The 23,159-nt window shown below is 45.8% G+C and overlaps 2 protein-coding genes across 8 annotated transcripts in view; one reads left to right on the top strand and one right to left on the bottom strand.

The window, feature by feature from the left end:
• The window catches only part of CACNA1C (calcium voltage-gated channel subunit alpha1 C), a 462,078-nt gene that overhangs the window by 434,218 nt on the left and 4,701 nt on the right, over positions 1-23,159 (bottom strand). The gene's annotated exons all lie outside the window — the stretch shown is intronic.
• The window catches only part of DCP1B (decapping mRNA 1B), a 44,340-nt gene continuing 24,547 nt past the window's right edge, over positions 3,367-23,159 (top strand). Inside the window, exons 1-3 of one of the 2 annotated variants that reach the window (XM_004006970.6) lie at positions 3,367-3,526; positions 7,443-7,483; positions 9,440-9,567. In XM_004006970.6, coding sequence (XP_004007019.2) covers positions 3,383-3,526; positions 7,443-7,483; positions 9,440-9,567 — 313 coding nt within the window. In that variant the 5' untranslated portion in view covers positions 3,367-3,382. Of the gene's footprint in view, positions 3,527-3,640; positions 3,882-7,442; positions 7,484-9,439; positions 9,568-23,159 lie in introns of those variants that run through there. The other variant, XM_060413536.1, reaches the window with a different exon arrangement.

The following is a 23,159-nucleotide window of genomic DNA, read 5'->3' as shown; positions in this document are numbered from 1 at the left end:
AAGGTGGGAGAAGAAGGGGACAACAGAGGACGAAATGGTTGGATGGCATCACTGACTCAATGGACACGAGTTTGAGCAAGCTCTGGGAGTTGGTGATGGACAGGGAAGCCTGGCGTGCTGCAGTCCATGGGGTTGCAAAGAGTCGGACATGGCTAAACTGAACTGAAGTACCAGGTGAGGTTAAAACTAAGTAAAACTAGTTTCTCTTTCCAAGGGGCTGCCTTTACTGCTGTGCTCCGCCACTTCAAAAGGAAACGGACCATGAGCTGAGAACAACTGATAACACACACAGCTTCTGACCATCTCCTTCCACTGGCAGAAAGAGGGCATTCACTGCTCACTCGTGTCACCCTTTGGTATAAAATTTCCAGCATGAAGAGCTGGGAATCCATACAGGCGGCACCAGCAAGGTGTCAGAGGCTATTTAAGTCATTTTAGGGTCGCAAACTCTTAGGGGCATCCTGGAAGCTCTTCTTTCCCCTCCAATACATTCTGCTGCTGCTGCTGCTGCTTCTAAGTCGCTTCAGTCGTGTCCGACTCTGTGCGACCCCATAGACTGCAGCCCACCAGGCTCCCCCGTCCCTGGGATTCTCCAGGCAAGACCCCTGGAGTGGGTTGCCATTTCCTTCTCCAATGCATGAAAGTGAAAAGTGAAAGTGAAGTCACTCAGTCGTGTCCAACTCTTTGAGACCCCATGGACTGCAGCCCACCAGGCTCCTCCGCCCATGGGATTTTCCAGGCAGGAGTGCTGGAGTGGGGCGCCATCGCCTCCTCCACCAACACATTCTACAACCTGACAAGCGTAAAGGTTCTTACACAGTCAGGGCTTCCCAGGTGGCGCAGTGGTAAAGAATCTGCCTGTCAATGCAGGAGACATAGAAGACACGGGTTTGATCCCTGGGTGGGGAAGATCCCATGAGGTCGCAGAGAGTCGGACACGACTGATCACAAACACACACACACAGAAGCAAACAAAACACAGAAAGGGGTACTGATGGAGCAGACCGTGTATTCATGTTTCTAGACTAGCAAGCTGTAAAACATCAGTTTACATTTGTATACAAACATCCATACGTGGCTGAAACCAAACATTTTCCAGTTTTATATCCATTTCTAAACAATTTAAGCATACTGTGTTCTTACAATTACCTTAAGTGGTGAATTTTATCTTAGTCATTGCAATGGTATAAACAACCTAAACCCAGACATTATTTTTTTAAAAATACTGTAACTTGTTTTAAGTTGTGGTTTACAACTTTGTAACACCAAATGTTAACACAGATCTTATCTCATAACAACAATTATAAAATAATCGAAGACTCCAATATTTGTCCAAGGTGCCATGATGAGGGGCTTCCCCGGTGGCTCAGCAATAAAGACCTCCTGCCAATGTAGGAGCTGCAGGAGACACGGGTTTGATCCCTGGTTCGGGAAGATCCTCTGGAGGAGGGCATGGCAACCCATTCCAGTATTCTTGCCTGTAGAATCCCATGGACAGAGGAGCCTGGCAGGCTACAATCCACGGGATCACAAAGAGTCAGACACAACTGAAGCAACTTAGCACACACGGATGCACCATGATGAGGTTTCTGAAAACACAGGGTAAGTATGACCACACTATGGAAGGCAGTGGAAGTTGAAGTTACATGAATTTTAAAAGAATTTGCCCATTTTAAATGGCCTTTGACTAACCTGGAGCCTGCAACTTAGTATATTTGGATAAGTGATGGTGATCCAAATTTACAAACATGGACTATTCAAGTAGAAATTAGACAAAAGTCTGTATTCTTCCTAGAAGCTTACATATTTAAGCTTTGGTGGCGGGAGGTGGGGGGACGGATGAAGAACAAAGCTCTCAGACCAGGAGATAGGTAAACAACACAGCAGTGCTGAAGTCACTGCAGTATCACATATCTCCTTTCTCTGAGTGTGATCTCTAATCTTCAAGGTCTTTCACCTTTTCTTTCGTGTTTTCTTTATAATATGGAAAATTAAATAAACCTTTCAAGTTTTTAATCTTCCTTAGGGTGTGAACTCTGGAAGTTCAGGACTTGTGTCTTCTCTTTCATGCCAACTTAGATCTCCGTGTTCTGAACATCATGGGCTCTTATAGAAAGCTAATATTTAATGAGTACATTCTGCCAACTTAGGGCTGAGTAAACCAGAATCAGCATCTACATTCTGTATTTAGCACAAAGCACTGGACCAAGAACGAGAGAGACGACGATACTACCTGAAATTATCAGAAAGTAGACCTTGCCTAAAGACCTCCAGACTCGAAGATAAATTCCTTTATAAAAGAAATATTAAAGCTTTATTGAAACATTTTAACAAAAATGTACATCCAGTTATACATGTACCACAGTGATTAACAGTTCACCTTTCTCTCAAGTTTTTAAAAGCAAATCCCTCATCACAGGCTTTCCAAGCACTCAGCCATCTTATCAGAAAAGACGTAGTGTATTGAGAAGCTGTCAGGCTCATGGCAGTGGGTACACATTTTGTAAACTTCTCAATCTTGCTTGAAAGCTCAAAAATTATCACTGGCGACAATAATTACCCCCTTGTTTTCCTGGAAGTGACAGGTGCACGTTATTTATTTTCTAAAAGTGTCTGTCAAATGCCTTCCTGAATAACCATACTTTGTCCATCTTCCTTTCAAGTAAAAATAGCGCTTGGTGAAAATAAAAATAAAAAAACTAGCTCAGCTTGCAACTCAAGCATCCAAGTGTTTTCCTGGAAGTAAATATGGCAGCTTGGAGCACGTGCTTTACGCATTCTTCCTATTTTTTTCACACAGAATTTTTAAAATGTACCAAAGAGTTGAAATGCAATAAAAGTAATAATTTTCCTGCCTTACTGCATATCTAGCGATCCTGGCCTGTAAAGCGCGGTGCCTGCCGGGATTCCTGCTAAGACACCTGCACTTTCTCCCACCATTGTCTTTGCAGCATTCGTGCAAAGCGAGCACTGGGCATGAGTCACGTGAGTCTTAGCATTGTCGTGAAAATGGTTCTGACCCGCAGACCCCCTGAAAGGTTCTCAGAGCCCCCTCTACTCCCCCACTCCCGGCGTCGAGGACCACACTTTGCGAACCACCCGGCGTCCGAGCACGAGAAATCGCAGTATTCCCTCCCTGTTCAGTTACGCACGCTCGAGGCGTGTACATTACTACAGGTCTGACCGCGGAGCGCCAAGAGCAGAAGTGCCAGGCGTTCAGCTACGCTCGGGTACCCGGGATGCGCACAGCTTCGCGCGGGGGCAGCCTGGCGGTTTCCGTGGCAACGATCGCGGGCCCGCGCGGGGTGGCCATCGACCAGTGACGCCTGCGCGCTCCGCGCTCCGCCGACAGGGCTGCGGCGCCCCGCGGGCGGACGGGAAGATGGCGGCGGCGGGTGGCCCGGCGGGGAAGGGGCGCGACATCAGCCTGGCGGCCCTGCGGCGCCACGACCCCTACATCAGCCGCATCGTGGACGTGGCCAGCCAGGTCGCCCTGTACACCTTCGGTCACCGGGCCAACGAGTGGGTACGTGCGGGAGGACGGGGTCGGGGAGAGGCTGGGGGCGGGGCGAGCGGGGACGACTGTCCCGCGCGGTCCCTCGGTCCGGCGACCCCGACCGCCCGTCCCCGGGCCCCTCCCGTGGCGTTGACCAGACTCACGGAGCGCGGACTGGACTGAGTCCGGAGGAGCGGGTCGGACACCTGGCACGTCCTAGCCGGCCGCGAGGAGAACCCGGACGGGACACAGCCCCGCGCGTTCCCTTCGCCTCGCCACTTCTCTCCGCAGCCGGTCATTACAGTCCCCTGAAAGCCACTCACAAAAGCGAAAACACTAAGAAGTGGGTCCTGACGTGAGAGAGAAGAGAACAGCTTTGCTCTAAGTTCGTAACCGCGGAAATTCACCGAAAGGGGCAGGAATGGAGGGACGCTGGGACACCTGTCCCGCGTGGTCCCGGGGGAGGAAGCGGGCTGTGTGTCCCCTGTTTTCGGGGGAATGTGTCGCCTGTGTTTGTGTAAAGGACATTGACCGACGTAGTGGACAGTTTCAACGCCATCTTTTCAAATGCAGATATTCTACAAGTAGATGTTTGCTGCAGCGTAGAAAAGTGCCAGAGGCATAGTGTCTTAATTCTGCCGAGGAAATCCCAAAGTAGAGATGAGGGTCGGAAGTGTCGTTCCCTGGAGTGACTTGACACCAGGCAGGGCTAGAGTCTGGGGATTCAGAGAAGTTAACCTGTACAGAAACGGGTCCCCCTTGAGTAAAGGTGGTTTCCTACAGGCTCTGGACAGGGTCAGTGAGTCTGGCACGTGTTACCATAGTTACCGAGTAACTAACTATACTGGGTACCTGGAGGCCTTTATACAGCCTTATCGGAAAGCCCAGGTGTCACAATGCATTATTTACAGGACTTATGTTTTCTTGCTTCCTGGACTTGTTGCCTTCAGACAGTGCATAATTCATCCCACAAAAGGTCATTCTTTCAGAGTACTCATCTTCAAGGTTGTGGTAGCAGGGAAAAAAGACGGAGACCTGGTTTAGCTGCAGGGCAGTTGCTAGGGCAAAAGAACTGTCACTGTGTCTCCACAGTGGGGGCTTTTGGGCAAAAACCTGATGGAGGTGTGTGGGACATTCTTAAGATAGAGGAGATAGTACTTGGAGGTGGACATAAAGGAGGAGGGTTCTTATGACACTAGATATGGATGAATGATGACTTCAGGCATTCAGCAGGAGGAATATGGAATGAAGAAGGGAAAATGAGCTGCTGTAAGGAAAGTTAGGGCTTCCCGGGTGGCATGGTGGCAGAGAACCGATCTGCCAATGAGGAGACCCGGGTTTGACCTCTGGGTCAGGAAGATCCCCTGGAGAAAGAAATGGCAACCTACTCCAGTGTTCTTGCCCAGAGAATCCCACAGACAGAAGAGCCTGGCACTAGAGAGGGGCCAACTAGAGAGCCCTTGCATCACAGCTGCTGAGCCCGCTCCCCCTCAAACCCCCTCACCCTCAAGCCTGTGCTCCGCAACTAAAGAAGTGCCCGAGTGCCACAGTGACGACCCAGTGCTGCCCAAAAGGAAGTACAGCCCACCAAATCAGAGTCTCTGGGTATGAGGCCCAGGCATCTGTTATTCGATGAAAGCTTCTTAGGTGACTCAGATGCTGCATATGTTCTTGAGAAAAGCAGGTTTAGAGGGTAAATGGAGATTGACTTTTCATTATTTTAACAGAATAATCAGATGTAGATTATGTTGTTTCGAAAGTGTCCACTAGTCTGCCAAGCCCCAGTAGTTTGCGGACTAGCATTATTTTACATTCTACTTTATTATCTTAAATTTTGAACTGCTGAATTTTTTTAGCACGTCTTAGATTTTATAATATAGTACTGTACTTTTAAAATTTAAGCTAAAATCCCTCAGAACTGTAAACTTAATACTTTAACATAAAAGTCTTCTTTACTTGCAGGACGTAAGGAGGATCTAATAAAATTTTGCTTTCACTGTCTCTCGAACCCCCAAACCTGGCTTTGCATAGAAAGAAAAAAAATCTGATTACCCTGGATAACTGTGGAGGGAACAAGAAAATGCATGAATATGAGCTGTTTCAGCCATAATAAACCAGAAATTGACACCCAAAGGCCTTTTCATCTAAGTGTCATAGAGCCTTTGATGAAAAATATGTTTTTAATAAAAAAAATCTAGGTGATGTAAGCTGGTCATCCCTTTTCAGTGGAGAAACTGAGACAAAGAACATAAATCAATTCAGAATTGCATGTTTTGAGTCGGAGAATAATTTCAGGAGAAGCATGCCTTGAATTTCCAAAACTAAAATTAAACATTAAAGCCCTTTTTTTCCCCTTAAGGAAAAGATAATTTCTGTTACTGCTTCGTTAAGGAAAAAACAAGTCAGAGGCTATTAGCTTTCTCTACACTGATCTGTTCTCAAGGCAAGAATATTGAAGTGGTTTGCTATTCCCTTCTCCAGTGGACCACATTCTGTCAGACCTCTCCAGTCCAACCAGTCCATCCTAAAGGAGATCAGTCCTGGGTGTTCATTGGAAGGACTGATGCTGAAGCTGAAACTCCAATACTTTGGCCACCTCATGCGAAGAGTTGACTCATTGGAAAAGAGCCTGATGCTGGGAGGGATTGGGGTCAGGAGGAGAAGGGGACGACAGGATGAGATGGCTGGATGGCATCACTGACTTGATGGACATGAGTTTGGATAAACTCCGGGAGTTGGTGATGGACAGGGAGGCCTGGCGTGCTGTGATTCATGGGGTCACAAAGAGTCGGACACGACTGAGCGACTGAACTGAACTGAACTGAACACTGATCTGTATGAACATCCTGCCTAGGATATGGGATGAAATAGTCCAGAGTCAAATACTGAAAGACAGAAAAGTGTTCTGTCTTCATAGCAAGTGGTCACTTTACTTAATCCATTTAAGGATGATGAAATTACTTGAGCGTGGAGAAGCTCATGCTTCCAATTTCTTGTGTGCCTCTTCAGAATTATCATTTTAATACTACACTTCTGTTTCCTAAAGAAAGTGTTTTTCACCAAAAAGACAAGAGTACTTAAATTTTGAATGACACTGCTAAGGGACATAAAAAAATGACAAAATATTGAAAGATTTAATAGAATGCTGAGATTAAGCCATGTAAATAGCAAAAGTATATTTAAAATTCTGAGTTACATATTCTAACTACTAGTTAGTCAGACAAATGCATACCTAAGTTTTTTTTTTTTAAGTAAGCAGAGCATTCTCATCAGCGCCTGGAGAGATGGAAAAGAGCCCTTCCTAGGGAACTGAAATGATCACTTCTCATTTTCACTTTACAAGTTTCCCACTTCCTCTGAGGCAGATTTCTTGCGTCCTAGCTGGGGGATGTTTCCGTCTTACTTTATTTCAGTATTCTGCACCAAATAAGTGATTAATTGTCTGAGAACCGTGGCTGCATTGCTGTCTTCTGTGTAGCAGATGAGGCAGGGTGACAGGCAGGTCCTCTGTTCTCCTAGGTGACAGGACACGACGCGAGAAAAGGAGACGAGGAAACGGAGACGGAGGGGGACCAGTGGTTTCTGCGGCTGGCTGTGCCCCCGCCCAGAGACGGGTGGGCAGCACCTTTACTACCGTCCCTTCTTTCTTAGGGGGCTGTGGAGCGTGTTTGTTTCCTTTGTCCAGCCAGAGGTGTTGTGGCCCCTGTGCTTGGTAAAGAGAGGCATCAACGGTTTGTTTGTAAATGGCAATAGGAGTGCACTTCCTGCTGTTTAAGCGCAAAGTCACCACTGGCAAAGTCTGCTTTTCGCCTTTCCCTAAGAACCACCCCCACTTGAAACAGGATCGAATCCCTGTTCTCTAAGATGTGTGTGTTCTCTGACCTCTGTGACTGTTTCCCATCAGTGAAGAGCATATGCTTATGTTGCTGTTTGTTTTATTTCTTAGGAAAAGACAGATGTGGAGGGAACCTTATTTGTTTACACAAGGTAAGAGTCCTTCACTTTTATAAAGAAGCTGACAGCCTTTGAGTCGCGTCTTTAGCTCTGTGTGTCACCCTTCCTCGAGTGGAGTTTTATTATAGTTCAGAGAAGTGCAGGCACTGAGTCTGAGTTTGAAGTAACTAGTTGACGTACGGAAGGGAGTACTGAACAATGTCATCTGTCTAGTGTGGTGAATACTAATTACAGAATACAATGTGAACTCCAGTATAGCTGAACTTAAATCTTTGTGTTCTTTTTAAAACAGAATGAAATATTTATTCTTCAGCTCAAGTGAGTGGTACAAAGTGCTTGAATATAGTGAACTGATGAGGAGCTGGGAGTGCACTGTTGAGAATGTTAGATCATTTAAGCAGTGTCTGGAAGAGAGTGTCATTGGCCACTCCCACCTCTGACTCTTTGAAGAAGCATGATCCAAGATTAAAGATGTTTCTGAGTCCTCCCTTGTATAGCTAACAAAATAGGTATTAGGAAAGATTTAATAAATTCATGTTTTGGGGTAATTTTTATCACACATTGTTAATATCTGTATAGTTAACACATACATACAGAGATATGTAGTGTGAGTACTGTCTTAACAGCTAAACTTCTTGTTCACATAAACATTCATGTAAAATGTCATAGCTGAGTCCCATCACCATCAGCAGGTTTCAGAGATACAGGACAGAGGCCTGGTGCGCACACACACACACACACACATATACATACACACACACACACTCTCTCTCATCTGTGTTTATATGCCCATTCACCTTTGAAGATAAACCACGGTGTGGCTAGACCATCCCCAGGCTCAGGTGACAGGCAGTGCCTGGACAGCTGCAGAGGCTTTGCAGAGCTGCCGAGATACTGGAAGGATCAAATTCTGATTCTATAAAAACACCTAACCCCATTTTAAAAACAATGTCTTTGCTTCCCCCCATGTCTGTCTGTCTGTAATAGTTATGCCCAGTGGTGGTTTTCAGAGCACCCTCTGTTGAGAGCTTTGGAAGTCACTCTTCACACTGCCCCAGAATTTAACTTAAAATGATGGTTGTGATTACATCTGGTATTGCTTATATGCCTAGCACCACTCTACCACTCAGTAAAGTAAATTAGGCAAGGATGGCCTTCCATCACTTTTAAAATAAATCTCAAAACCGTGGTTAGTAAATCAGATGGTTGGAGGTGAAATAAAACTTGAGATCCAGACCCCGTTTCCCCGGGTTGCACACAGCATCCCTGTGGGCGTGTCCCCCGGCCCCAGAGTGCATCTGCGGTCCTGCATGTGTGCCTTGTTTTGTTACGGAAGTTGCACAGTTGGGTTGGTGTCTGGCTATCCTCCAAGGGTAGACAGATGCACTTGTTAGTTTCTGCGTGATCAGGCTTTTCCTTGCCTGTCAGAGAGTAGCCACTGCAAGTTTATTGAACAAAATTAAAAATAAAAAGTCACTAAATACACAGTTTTATGGACAAAAAATGTTATAGTAGCTTGTCTGTTGGCTTTATTTTGAAGAAAAGTAGATATCTGCTCTTTGCTTTGAATTGTATAAACTTTTAATTGTACTGTATATCCTCACTAGTTCATTGACCAGAGTTACATCGTTTCTGTAAGAAATTATGCAACTTTCAATTTCAGACCAACAGTAGCATTTCCTGTGACTGTGATATACAATGTATATCAACGGTCTAGCTTCTTTAAAAGTATGTGTCAGTAATTTTTTTAAAGTGGTTACCATGTCTGCCTTAAAGGAGCTTGCAGCCTTCGTAGGGAAATGAGCTGTGTGTCTGTGCACCCCCCACCCACCCAGATTCATAGGGCTGGACTTCACCGTACGCGTGCGCCCGTTGATGCGGCCCACGGTGAAGGGGCAGGAAGGCTGAAGGTGCGACGGCCGCCCCTGTCCTGGAAACGCTTTGCTCTGAACGCCCCCTCTCCGTGTCCCCTGCCCCGGCGACCTCTAGGTCCGCGTCTCCGAAGCACGGCTTCACCATCATGAACAGGCTGAGCATGGAGAACAGGACGGAGCCCATCACCAAAGACCTGGACTTCCTGCTACAGGACCCCTTCCTCCTCTACAGAAACGCCAGATGTGAGTCTGCACATGTGAGGGACTGTGGTGACTGTCGTGCTGCTTGCTGTCCGGGACCGGGGTCGGCACGGGTGGCCTGGGAGGTGCAAGGCTCGGCAGGGGATGGCGTCTTCCTCCGGAGAGTTTAGACGGAGACAGTGTGACTGTGAAGGTGTGAGTGTGTAAAGCTCGTCCTCCCACAGCTGGGCCGCTTTGTGTCTGAGCCCAAGCGGGGCCAGGGAGGGGAGTCCTGGGCCGGGAGACCACAGAGGACCTTGACTAGCGATTCAGCTTGTGGGTCCCTGCGGCTGAGCATCCGATGGGATGCTTGAGGGAGGGGGCCTGTCTTCCAGAAGCACTGTCTTTTGAGTACATAGTAAAGGGACATTAAAGTCCAATGAGTTTTGGTTGTTAAAGCTGGGAGTCCTGTTAACTAAACGGTCCCTGTCGGAGGGAAATGAGGTAGCAGCCGCCCAGCCACCATCCTATGTCCATTTCACTCTTGTGTCTCATCTGACCACTTGCTGCACTGTGGGGCAGCCCACAAAAGTGGATGAGAGTGATATGATTCAGGAGCTTCTCCACACAGGAAATGAGAGCAGACTCAGAGCTGCAGAAACATGGGTGCGTGTGCTTTGCTCTGTGATGACTTTGCAGTTCAGAAACGGTTTCTGTTCATCTTCCACCCTGTTCTTTGAGCTCAGGGTCCAAGAATTCGCCTGCTGTGTACTACTCAGTGTTACCTTAGTAACAAATGTAACACAAGTCATATTTTGTGCTTTATCCCCATTGACTTGTTCTGAAGTAAATATAGCATCACTTTAATATTATATTTACTTAAAATTATATTCACTTGTAACTGAGTTGTCATAATAAGTGGTCATCCTATTTAGAGAATGCAGTTAACCTTTCATAAGAAAAAAATTACAAGAAAGCTATTAAACATGACTTTCTAATGGCAGGTCCTGTGAAGTGAGAAGTTTAGCAAAATAGAGAAATATTTTGTTTTCTATTACTGCTTCTTTGCCCAAAGGTGTAGTTTAATCAATTGTAACTTGTAGTTCAGATTTTTTGTGTACTTACTGTTATGTCAGGTTATATTTTCTTTTTTTGAGATTATTAGATTCTATGTGAGATTGATATGTAATTCAAATCCTAATAAAATTAACCACAAAAATAAATATAAAATGAACGACTATTAGTGGCTTATAATAATTTTTGGTTGCTCTTATTTTGGATAAATACTGAGTCTAGTCGGTATGGATGATACCGACCAATTCTTGCTGCAGTATTACCTATTAGGTATTATATACTATACCAAAGATAGGAAAATTTGTTTGATGTGGTTGATCTTAGCCCCACAGGGTTTGTCTGCTAGGGTCTGGTAAACATGCTCAGCCCCTCCTGGGCACCACGCTGCGCTGTCCCATGCAGTCCTGTGGGCAGCTGGTCTGAATTGAGCTGATCTGTGTGTGTCAGAAACACACTGATTTTCACAGATTTTAGTACCAAAAAAAAAATGTAAAAAAGAAATCTCAGTAGTCTTATATCAGTTTACCTGTTGAAATGGTAATATATTTTTTAGTATATTGAGTTAAATAAAAAGTATTATTAAACTTAATTTCACCTGCTTCTTTTTATTTTTTATTTAAAATTCCTTCTGTGGCTCTCCTTTGTGGTTCACCCATGTTTCTGTTGGATGCACCATTCCAGGTGTTTTCCTTCATTTTCCCAGTTTCCTCGTCCGAGCTCTGAGGGGCAGACTGCTCCCTGCTGCTTTGCAGCTGAGAGAACCACGTGTCCGAGGGCCACAGCCCTGCCAGACCCACACGCTCTGACGTCAGGCCCGCTGCTTTCCCTGCACCTGCTGGGCTGCCCCCGACCCTGTCCCACATGAGCGCAAATCGAAGGCAGCCTTCTCGGTGCATGTTCAAGTGTCTCTAATGAGCTTCCATAGGAAAGAAACGAAGTCAGTTGGACAGCGGGGAATGAAAGGGAGTGAATCTGTTTACCTTCCTGAGTTTATTTTGCTTTTTGTCTTTATTATCTGGTGTGTCTTGACTGTGCAGCCAGTCATTCGGTTTTAGTTTATTTACAAAAGCCTCTTCAGCCTCTGACGTCCGAGTTTCCCAGAAGGCTTTGCTCCAGGTGCTCTCAGAGGGTCAGTACTTTGCAGATGTTTTTAAATAACTCTGATACTCTGTGTAATAACTGCCCTGGGTTTGTATATTCTCTGATGATGTGAAGATTCATTCATCAGCCTTTGGAAGATGAACCCAGCTTCCCTCAGGACTGTGTTTTCGACTGTACCTCTTGAGTTCTGTTGAGTCAGGGATCTCTGTTTAGTCCTAACATTGCACTTGGGCCGACGTGTGTCACAGGCCAGGCTGGGACACGTCGAGAGGCAGCACTGAGAAGGGGTTCTAGTGAGTTTTTCAGACTCTGGGTTTTTAAACACTAGGTTTAAAAAAATTAGTACCTGAGGAGGTAACTGTCCCTTCCTAGAATTGTATGGATTTAGAAGAGCAAAATAAAGAGGTAGAAATCTCAAACTTTCATTTAATTTAAAAAAATGTTAATGAATAAGTAACTTTGGATTTTGACCAAACACAACTTATATGGTTTTATTACAGTAAAACATTCATGATGTTTAAGCCTGGCTGTCATAAAGTTTGACCTCTGTAAGTTTTCAAGGTACATAGGGTAGCTGCCGTGTTAGGACAGAAATTTTATTTTCTCAACAAACTTACACTGAGCATTTACTGCCTCCCAGGCATGACGTCATGGCTTTCTATGGGTTATTTAATTCTCATCACTTTTCCTTAGAAATCCTCCTATTTCTGTTTTGCAAATGAGGAAATGGAGATTAGAGGGATTACATAATTTACGGAGTCTGTAACTTTTTTGAGATGGAAAGAGCATCTGAACTGAGTAAGCCCAGCCTCAGACGTGCAGGCCCGCGCAGCGAAGTGCCAGCAGAGGAGCGAGGGGTCTGAGCCAGGTTTACCTTTTAGTTTTAAAGTGTACACTCCGGAGGTGAAAAAGCGAGTTTCTTTTTTTTTTAGGTTGAGAATCTACTATATCTCAGTTATTCGAAAAGAGAACATCAAATAAAAATAATGTAACATGAAGCTGAATTCGACCATTTTTTGTGTACCATTACCCTCTAGTAACTGTTTGCCATTTCAAAACTAAATAAGATTCTGGTATAGGGAGATGTATTTTAGAACCGTATTTTCCTGTAAGACTAAATGAGACTATATCATCTTATTTAAGATAAGTTACAGACAGCAATGACAGGAAGATTTCAGAGCTTGGCCATCATGTTGAATACAGTATTGTCTATGGTGACAGAATTAGAATGAAATTCTTTTGAGCTGGTTGATTTTATTGCAGACATAAGCTTGGCGCTTATAGCAGATCTGAAAAGGCAGAAGTCAAGATACTTAGAATCAAAGCTGTTTTAGAAAAACTGCAATGCTTCATTGACATTTTAGGATCTGAGAAAAGCTGCCTCAAATAGTGGGAAAGGGTGAAAGTGATAGTTACAGACAGTCCTCATCTTTCCGTTACACTGTGTCCTACAAGTTCCCTTTTAAAGTGATTGGTTGGCAGACTTTTGGCTCAACGTGGTAGATTGAACACATTCCTAGAACAACTGAAATGACAATAAAGGAGTAAAAAGAAGATAGAAAGAAGAAGATGGAGGGTGGATTTCACGAACAAGATAGAGGAAGGCTCTCTGTGACTGCTTCGTTGTTCACGACCACTAGCTGTTGCCCTGCAGGAGACAGTACCTCTGGTCTGTTAACATCAGACCCGACAGTGTGATCTGGTTCCTCCCGACTCACCCCTCCAGGTGGCTCTTGTATAATCCTCTCCCCGCTCCAGGCCTCAAGTACGGTTGTGTGAGTCACTTTGGCCAGAGAGATGTGGGTAGAAGTGAGCAGATATGTACGAACCAGCTCCTGACTGACCACATCTCTTCCTTCTGCTGTGAGGACTCAGGCTGTTTAGGCAGAAGCTGCCCTGTCAGCCTGGGTCCTGGAATGATGGTAACGTGGTACAGAGGTGGCCCATGACAGACACGTACTGTGTAAGCCATTGACATTTGAGTGTTGTTTGTTACTGCAGCGTAACCTGGGCTATTGTGACAGATACACAAGCCACACAGGAAAGGGAGGGAATCCAGGCACAGGTTGGAGGTAAAGGAATTCTGAGAACAGTGGTAAAGAGTCCATGGTGACCCCCCTAGGCAGCTGAACTAAAGAAAAGTCTGTTTTAATTAGAGTAGGAAGATGGAGGGCTTCAGGAGGGTGTCCAAGAAAAAGTTTACACCTGAGAGTTTGAATCTCTTAGGGTACTTGCAGTTCCTTTTTCAGTGATTTTGCTTAATGATGTAGAAACATTGAAAGCTAAGGGCATGGAAAACAACAAAGGAAGCAATTCTTAATTCCTGGGGAAACAAAATTTTGTACAGAAAAGGAAATTGAGTCATAGTACACCATTTGGCTCCACTGATGATGAAGACAAACACCAAATGTGAGATAGTGTTATACTTTACATTGGAAATATGGGGGGGAAAGTGTGTGTGTTTCTAGATCAGAGTGTGCATGTATTGTCAGAAAACTAAATTCTCTTTAGTGGATTTTTTTTAAGAATCAAAAAGTAGTGTAGGGACCTCTCTGGCAGTCCAGGGGTTGAGATTTCACCTTCCAATGCAGAGGGCACAGGTTCGATCCCTGGCCAGGGAGCTAATATCACACATGCTCCACAGCCAAACAGCGAAAGCATGAAACAGAAGCACTACTGTAGCAAGCTCAGTAAAAGACTTTTAAAATGTTCCACATCAAGAAAAAAGGCCTTTAAAAGAAAAGTAAACATGACATATAGGAAAATAGATTGACACAACAGAGAAACCAATGGATCAGAAAGAAATGGAAAGCAGAAGTCACTGTCACGGGGAAGGTTGCTTTTGGGGAGCAGTAGTCAGGCCCATCATGCCTGGAGAAGAACTCTGCTGTCAGTCATAAAACCTCACAGCGTCTGATATTTAAAATTATATATATATATATTTTATGAAATTTAAATTAAAAATACAACTGGAGAGGGCTTCTCTGGTGATTCAGTGCGCCTGCGTATCAGCCAGCAGGGGACATCTCGTGCCCCTGTCTGTAGAGCTCGGTCTCCACGGAAGGGACTTTAGCGTGCAGTGATGGCAGAGTGAACTCAAGGCTCTCACGGCTCGTGGCCGGGTCTTAGCCCTTTTCTCTTTCCAGTCCCACTTCCATCCCAGGCCAGGCTTCCGTTACGTTACCTGGGCTAGCTCATAACTCCTTAGAGTGAGAGATAAGCTTCCAACACCAGCCAAAATAGAGCAGGTTCACACTGATACTCCTCTCACTGGCTACAGTGAAAGTGTGGACAGAACAGAATTCCAGAGAGCCTGCAGATTCTGAGAGTAAACAACAGCAGGTTTATCAAAAGGGAAGTGAGAACTTGAAGAACAGCCAGTGTGGTGGCAAGTCTCCTGGTTTATTCGCTCCTGCTTTATCTCCTGAGTGTGACTCAAGAGCGAGCCATGTCCCAGGACTGTGGACAAAACCATCAGAAGCCAGGGGGAACCTCTCTGTGGAGGCCTGGAGAATGCGCTCCTGTGAGCTCAGAGTGTGAAGAGTCTCTCCTCCTCTCCCAGCCAGGCCCGAAGCCGGCTGCCCTGCAAACCCAAGCTGCCACCTCGGCACTGAAGGGTGACAGGCACTTGACATCCCACAGAAAAGCTGCCTGAGAGACTGGAGAAGGGGCCCCTGTGGTCTCAAGTGTGCAGGGAACTCCTAGGAGATGTGTATATATATATATATACATAGGCTTCCCAGGTTGCACTAGCAGTAAAGAATCTGCCTGCCAATGCAAGAGACGTTCAGTCCCTGGGTTGGGAAGATCTCCTGGAGGAGAGCCTGGCAATGCACTCCAGTGTTCTTGCCTGGAGCCTGGTGGACTACAGACCATAGAATCACAGAGTCAGACACAAGTGAAGCAACTTAGCATGTATACACACACACACAGACACACACACACACACACACACACACACGTCTTCCCTGGTGGCTCAGACAATAAAGAGTCCACCTGCAATGCAGGAGATGCAAATTCAATCCTTGGGTTGGGAAGATCCCCTGAAGAAAGGAACAGCTAGCCACTCCAGTATTCTAGCCTGGAGAATCCCATGGACTGTATAGACACTGGGGTCTCAAAGAGTCGGACGTGGCTGAGCGACTTTCACTTTTTCATATATATATGGGCTTTTTTATTGATATTTTTTTGCTTTACCCTGCAAGCTGCCCAGCTATGGAGTCCACTTGACAATGTGAGAAGTCAGACCTCTTGAAAGAAACCCTGAGTCTGGCCAGAAGACTGGGGAGAAGGGCCCTTGTGAGCTGGAGAGGGCGCTGGATGAAGAGACCCCCTGATTCTGTCCCTGAACTGACACAGATCCCGATCTCACCTGTGAGCATCATACACGCACACACGCCAGAGCCACAGAACCGCAGCCGAGGCCCGGAGAACTAACCCACCACGTCCGCCGCCACCACGCACCAGGCCAGCCCCTCAGTGGCATCTGCAGGGGGCAGACACACCTCTGAAAATAGAGCTGACGTGGGAACCATCGTGCACAGAAGGCGGGACGGGACTCCCTGTCTGTTGTTGTTCCGTCACTCAGACGTGTCCGACGGCAATCCCATGGACTGCAGCATGCCAGGCTTCCCTGTCCTTCACCATCTCCCCAAGTTTACTCAGATTCATGTCCATTGAGTCTGTGATGCTATCTAACCATCCTCCTGTCTAAACCTGAACAAGTCCATCACCGTTTTCAGAAGACTCTGAAGAGTTTTCAGAAGACAGATTCTCACAGTCTCAACAAAACGTCCGAATGCAACGCAGCATTATCCATCACACAGAGAGCCAGGAAAATCCGACAGCTCTCGTGGGGAAGGTCGGTCAGCAGATGGCTGCCCCAAGATGACCCACATGCTGGCATGGTAGGCCAGCGGCTGGCTGTAAGGCAATTACTGTGCCCTGTGAGGTGGGACAGGTCCTCAGAGATGAGTGGAAAGATGGAAATTCTCAGCAGAGAAGCAGTGTAAGAACTCAGAGGGAACATTTGGAACAGAATAATAGGGTGTCCAGTGAATGGCCTTACTAGCAGTACAGAGATGGCAGAGGAAGGACAAGTCAGTGAACATGAAATACATCAGTAGATACTGTCTAACCTGAAGAATATACAGGGAAAAGGTTAAACAACAACAACAACAAAAATAGGGCCTCGCAGCACCTGTTGGCCAATGCCCGAAGGCCTGAATTTGTGTCATTGGAGTCCCATGAAAGGAGAAAGACTGCTGTTGGAAAAGTAGTTGAAGAAAGCATGGCTGAAATTTTTCCAAATTTGGTGAGGCACAAATGTATGGATTCAAGAAATTCAGAAAACCCCAAACAGGGTAAACTCAGAAAACCCCAAACAGGGTAAACTCAGAAAAAATCATGCCCATAAACATCATCAAACTGGTGAAAAACAGACTTTAACACACCAAAAGCCTTGAGCCAGAAATGATGCATTACAGAACAAAGTTTTGAACGACAGTCATTTCTTCTTTCTCTCCAAGAAACCTTGGAGTCTGGAGACAGTGCTGTCACCCTAGAATTCTATCTCTAGTGAAAATGTTCCTCGGAAAGGAAAGTAAAACAAAGATACTCTCAGATAAAGGAAAACCTTCAGTACTTCCCTGTCAGCAGACGTGCTGTGAAATAAAGGCTGAAAGTTCTTCAAACGGAAGGGAAGTGTTGCTGAGGGAAGGTCGGGGCCTCAGGGGTAAAGGAGGAGCAACATAAATAGTAAAAAAAAAAACCCGCCCTCGGATTCTTTAAAATGCAAATAACTATCAAAAGCAAAAGTTACAGCAGTATCAGGAGGGGGATTCATTGTGTATAGAGGTAACTCACGTGCCAGCTGTGGGGTTAAGGGCGGTGGGAGACGAGCTGTGTAGTTGTAAAGCCTTTACATTTTTCTTGAAGTGGTGAAATAACTGTAAACTGAAGTTAGATATGTATAGTGTGATTCCTAGAGCAGCCAGTTAAAAAAAGAAAGAACCAATAGATAGATGAAAACTGAATACTAAAACATTTTGATAATCCATAAGGAGACAAGAAAGGAGGTACCAACAGAGCAAAAGATGGGGAGACAGACCACGGAAATGCTAATTAAAAGAAAGCCACTTGGGAGAAACATACACGCACTACTATGTACTAGAAAAACAACAGGGACCAACGGTATACCACAGGGAGCTCTACTCAATACTTTGCAATAACCTATATGGGAATTGAATCTGAAAAAAGAATATATATATGGCTAAATCATTTGTATACCTGAAATGAGCACAATATTATAAATCAACTATACTTACATTTTTAAAATGAATAGATTTTTTTAAAACTTGATGAAAGCCAGAGATGCTATATTAATATCAAAATAGACATCAGAACAAAGAAAATTACCAGGGGTAGAGAGATACCTTGCATAATCTTAAGAGGATTAATTCACCCGAAATACTTAACCATCATTAATATGTGCACCTGATGATAGAACTTGAGGATACTCAAAAGTTAAAACCCGCAGTTGTGCTTGGAGACTTAAGCTCCGCTTTCTGTGACTGGCTGAACAAATAGCAGCAGCAGGTCTGTAGGAGACTTGAATAACACTATCAGCTCACTTGAGGCAGTTGACGTTTATCAGACATTCCACCAACCACAGCAGAAGACAGCCTCTTCTGAGGTGCTCATGGGCCAGCACCCAAGGTCAGCTTTATCATGGGGCATAAAGCAAGCCTAAAGATTTTTAAAGAAATAGGAACCATACAGAGTATGCCCTCTGACCACAGCAGAATTGAACTAGAAACCAGTAACAGATAACCTGGAATACCCGTAAAAGTTTTCAAATTAGACAACACACATCTAAATAACTCATGTGTCAGAGAGGGAAGAAAATTAGAAAACAAGCTGAATAAAGATGAAAAGACAGGGCAAATACGAGTGAAGTTGGGCTGGTAGGGAAATTTATAGTGTCAGATACTTCTAGGAAAGAAGGAAAGTCTCAAACGGGTAATTCAGGTTCCACTTTAAGAAACTAGAAAGAAGAGCAAGTTAAGCCCAAAGCAAGCAGAAGGAAAGAAAAATAAGAGCAGAAATCAGTGAAATAAAACACCGAAAAACAGGAGAGAAAATCAGCAAAACCTAGAACGGGTTCTTTGAAAAAAGTAAAACTGATAAACCTAAACTCCTTGCCAGACTGATCCAGCTTACCTGTCCTGTCTGTACAGGTAAACCATGACTGCCTTCTTCTGTTCTAACTAAACGTGTACATTCCCAAAAGACTTCTCCACAAATCCTCGTAGTAATTTTATTTGTAAGAGGATAATAGCAGTGAGGTTTTAGAAAAGGGAGAGGAACCAGAGATCAAATTGCCAACATCCGCTGGATCATCGAAAAAGCAAGAGAGTTCCAGAAAAACATCTATTTCTGCTTTATTGACTATGCCAAAGCCTTTGACTGTATGGATCACAATAAACTGTGGAAAATTCTGAGAGAGATGGGAATACAGACCACCTGACCTGCCTCTTGAGAAATCTGTATGCAGGTCAGGAAGCAACAGTTAGAACTGGACATGGAACAACAGACTGGTTCCAAATAGGGAAAGGAGTACGTCAAGGCTGTATATTGTCACCCTGCTTATTTAACTTCTATGCAGAGTACATCATGAGAAATGCTGGACTGGAAGAATCACAAACTGGAATCAAGATTGCCAGGAGAAATATCAATAACCTCAGATATGCAGATGACACCACCGTTATGGGAGAAAGTGAAGAGGAACTAAAAAGCCTCTTGATGAAAGTGAAAGAGGAGAGTTAAAAAGTTGGCTTAAAGCTCAACATTCAGAAAACGAAGATCATGACATCTGGTCCCATCACTTCATGGGAAATAGATGGGGAAACAGTGGAAACAGTGTCAGACTTTATTTTGGGGGGCTCCAAAATCACTGCAGATGGTAACTGCAGCCATGAAATTAAAAGACGCTTATTCCTTGGAAGAAAAGTTATGACCAACCTAGACAGCATATTCAAAAGCAGAGACATCACTTTGCCGACTAAGGTCCGTCTAGTCAAGGCTATGGTTTTTCCAGTGGTCATGTATGGATGTGAGAGTTGAACTGTGAAGAAGGCTGAGCACTGAAGAATTGATGCTTTTGAACTGTGGTATTGGAGAAGACTCTTGAGAGTCCCTTGGACTGCAAGGAGATCCAACCAGTCCATTCTGAAGGAGATCAGCCCTAGGATTTCTTTGGAAGGACTGATGCTAAAGCTGAAACTCCAGTACTTTGGCCACCTCATGCGAAGAGTTGACTCATTGGAAAAGAGTCTGATGCTGGGAGGGATTGGGGGCAGGAGGAGAAGGGGATGACAGAGGATGAGATGGCTGGATGGCATCAAGGACTCGATGGACATGAGTCTGAGTGAACTCCGGGAGTTGGTGATGGACAGGGAGGCCTGGCGTGCTGTGATTCATGGGGTCACAAAGAGTCGGACATGACTGAGCGACTGAACTGAACTGAACTGAACTGAACTGAATAGCAGTGAGAAGGTCAAATTTGCACAGATAGGTCAGAATTTGGAAGCAGCCTCTTGTGAGACATTGGTTCTCGGTGCCAGGTCACCATGAATGAAGTAGTGTTGACCACCTGTGCTATGCTGAAAGCATTGGCGTGAGTCATAAATTACAGGCCCCTTCTGCAGAGACCTGATCTTATATTTTATTTGTATTCTGTGTTACCAAATAAACACGGCAAATGACCAGATCTGGGTAAGAAAATAGGTATAATGTACTTAAACTGAAGTGAAATCAGTCAGTCGTGTCCAACACTTTGCAACCCCATGGACTGTAACCCACCAGGCTCCTCCATCCATGGGATTCTCCAGGCAAGAGTACTGGAGTGGGTTGCCATTTCCTTCTCCAGGGTATCTTTCCGACCCAGGGATCAAACCCAGGTCTCCCGCATTGTAGACAGATGCTTTACCATCTGAGCCACCAGGGAAATCCAGTCACTGGAGGTACTTTAAGTACATAAGTACATCCAGTCACAATGTACTTAAAGTAACTCCCAGATACTTGTATCTTAATCCGAGTCATTACACACCTATATATGTCTGATGTTTCTGTCCAGTTTAATGATGTTCTGCTCAGGGTGATCAAGAAGGAGCCACAGAGTGGCCCCACTTTCCCAAAATTCCTCCCTCTTTATGACTTCATGATGGAGATTAACACAAAGATCCTGCCTTGAGCTCAGGTCACAGCGCTTGAACCTGGGCAGGTGGCAGAAGATGCCGGGGGTTTCGGTGCCATCAGCCTCTCCTTGGCCTCAGGCCGCTGGGAGGAGCGAAAGTGAAAGTGAAGTCGCTCAGTCGTGTTCAACTCTTTGCGACCCCATGGACTATAGCCTATCAGGCCCCTCCGTTGTGGAATTTCCCAGGCAAGAGTGCTAGAGTGGATTGACATTTCCTTCTCTAGTGGATCTTCCCGACCCAGGAATCAAACCCGGGTCTCCCACACTGCAGGCAGATGCTTTACCATCTGAGTCACCGGGGAGGCAGGGAGGAGCAAAACCTCTCCCAATCCAGCAGATTCTAAGACCTTGAGGCTTTATCATCTGTTGTCTTAACCTTGGAATCAGTTCAGGCCGTTACTACAAAAGCAATTTGAAAGGTTAAAAGTGAGCCCTGTGTAAATTTATTACTAGGGAAATGAAAGCCCACAGATAATGGCGAGTTTATTTTTCCATTCTGAGATCCTTACTGGTATGTCCGTAGCCTCGGATAGTACTTCCTAACCTTTTGGGGGTCACAGAGCCCTTTGAGAATCTGATGGGCTTCCTGCCTGCCTGCCTCCCCCACACCCTCAAATATCAGCTATTTTCCTGCTACGGGCCAGGCCTTGTTCTGGGGAGCTGTGCTTTGTGCCGACCCACCTCCAAAAGCACCTGTCTGCACATGCACACACCATCTCCCATACAAACTCCAGGCATTGAGTATTGAACCGCTGAAGTTGTCTAGAGTCCAGAAATCCCTTCAAAGTAATTGTATGGAACCTCCCCGGTGGCACGGTGGACAAGAATCCACCCGCCAGTGCAGGGGACACAGGTTCGATCCCTGGTCCAGGGAGATCCCACAGGCCACAGAGCAGCTAAGCCCGAACAGCACCACCACTGCTGAGCCTGTGCTGCAGAGCCCGCGAGCCGCAACGCCTGAGCGTGAGTGCTGCAAGCGCTGAAGCCTGTGCACCCTGGAGCCACCGCAGTGAGAAGCCCACACACCTCACCTAGAGAGTAGCGCCTGCTTACTGCGACTAGGGAAAGGCCCACCCAGCAACTGAGACTCAGATACCTGACGCTCTTACTAGACAAAATTTCAGTGTTTGCAGGAATGACAACAGAATATTGTCCGTTCAGGACCTGGGCAGGGAGAGGAAGATCCTTAAACTCGTTCAGACCACGTTGGCAGGGAGGGGTGGGTAGGAGTTTGACCTTTCATGGCGGTCAGAAGGGGTGCCCTGTGCCATCAGTGGGCTCATTGCTATGCATGAGTGCAGTGGCTGGGGCAGCCTTCAAGGACACTCTACCCGCCCCCCTCCCCCTCCTCCCAGCCTGTGCTTCTTAAAAGAAGCAATTTTAAATTTACACTGTGGTCAACAAATCTTACTCATTGTAGCCTCCTCTGCCATTCTAACTGAAAAACTGACCTCTTTCCATGGCTCAGGAGCTAATGTGTTTTCATACGTGATTAAGGGGCACACGTCTACAGGGAACTGAGTGATGACGCTTGTCACTCCAACCTTAAACCCAAGAGTTGCTTTTTGTTCTCTTGCCGGGGTTCAGCACATGAACAGGTCTAAGCTCTGAAGGAGACTGTTTATCTCAAGAGCTGGCCCACTCTAAAAAGCCTCATGACAGCAGAGCCTCACTGTGGGTTCTCGTGTTTCCGCTCTTGCTTTGGGATACCCGACAGCTCCCTGGGTTACATGCTCTGTGCAGGTCCTCAGCGCCCCTCCCGCCTGGCCAGCCAGTTCACGCGGCCTTCATTCCTCATGCTCTGGGACCAGGGGACTCACTGCAGACAGGACCTCACCCGGAGTGCAGGGAAAAGCTCTCCTCTGAACTTAACAGTCTGGCATGCGCAGACGAGGAAGACCGTGCGGCAGCCCTGTGTAAGTGGCGCAGACTCGATGTGAGGGGAGCCAGAGAGGGGTCACTGTGCAGAGACTTCCCTGGCGGCCGAAGACCCCGCTCCCAGTGCAGGGCCCCTGGTTAGGGAGCTGGACCCCACGTGCCGCAACTGCAAGAGCCTGCATGCCACAACTAAGAACCCAGCGTGGCCAAAAAATACATACATATGTTTAAAATGAGAGGTCACTTTTTACCGAGAAACATCTGTGTAGCAGAGCCGTTTGGATTTACGCGCTGCTCTTGTGGCTCGACAATGACTGTATTTTATCATTTGTGTTTGAAAGTCCAG

Source organism: Ovis aries, chromosome 3, assembly GCF_016772045.2.
Source record: "Ovis aries strain OAR_USU_Benz2616 breed Rambouillet chromosome 3, ARS-UI_Ramb_v3.0, whole genome shotgun sequence".
NCBI lineage: Eukaryota > Metazoa > Chordata > Mammalia > Artiodactyla > Bovidae > Ovis > Ovis aries.
This window is presented reverse-complemented; position numbering and strand designations above follow the sequence as displayed.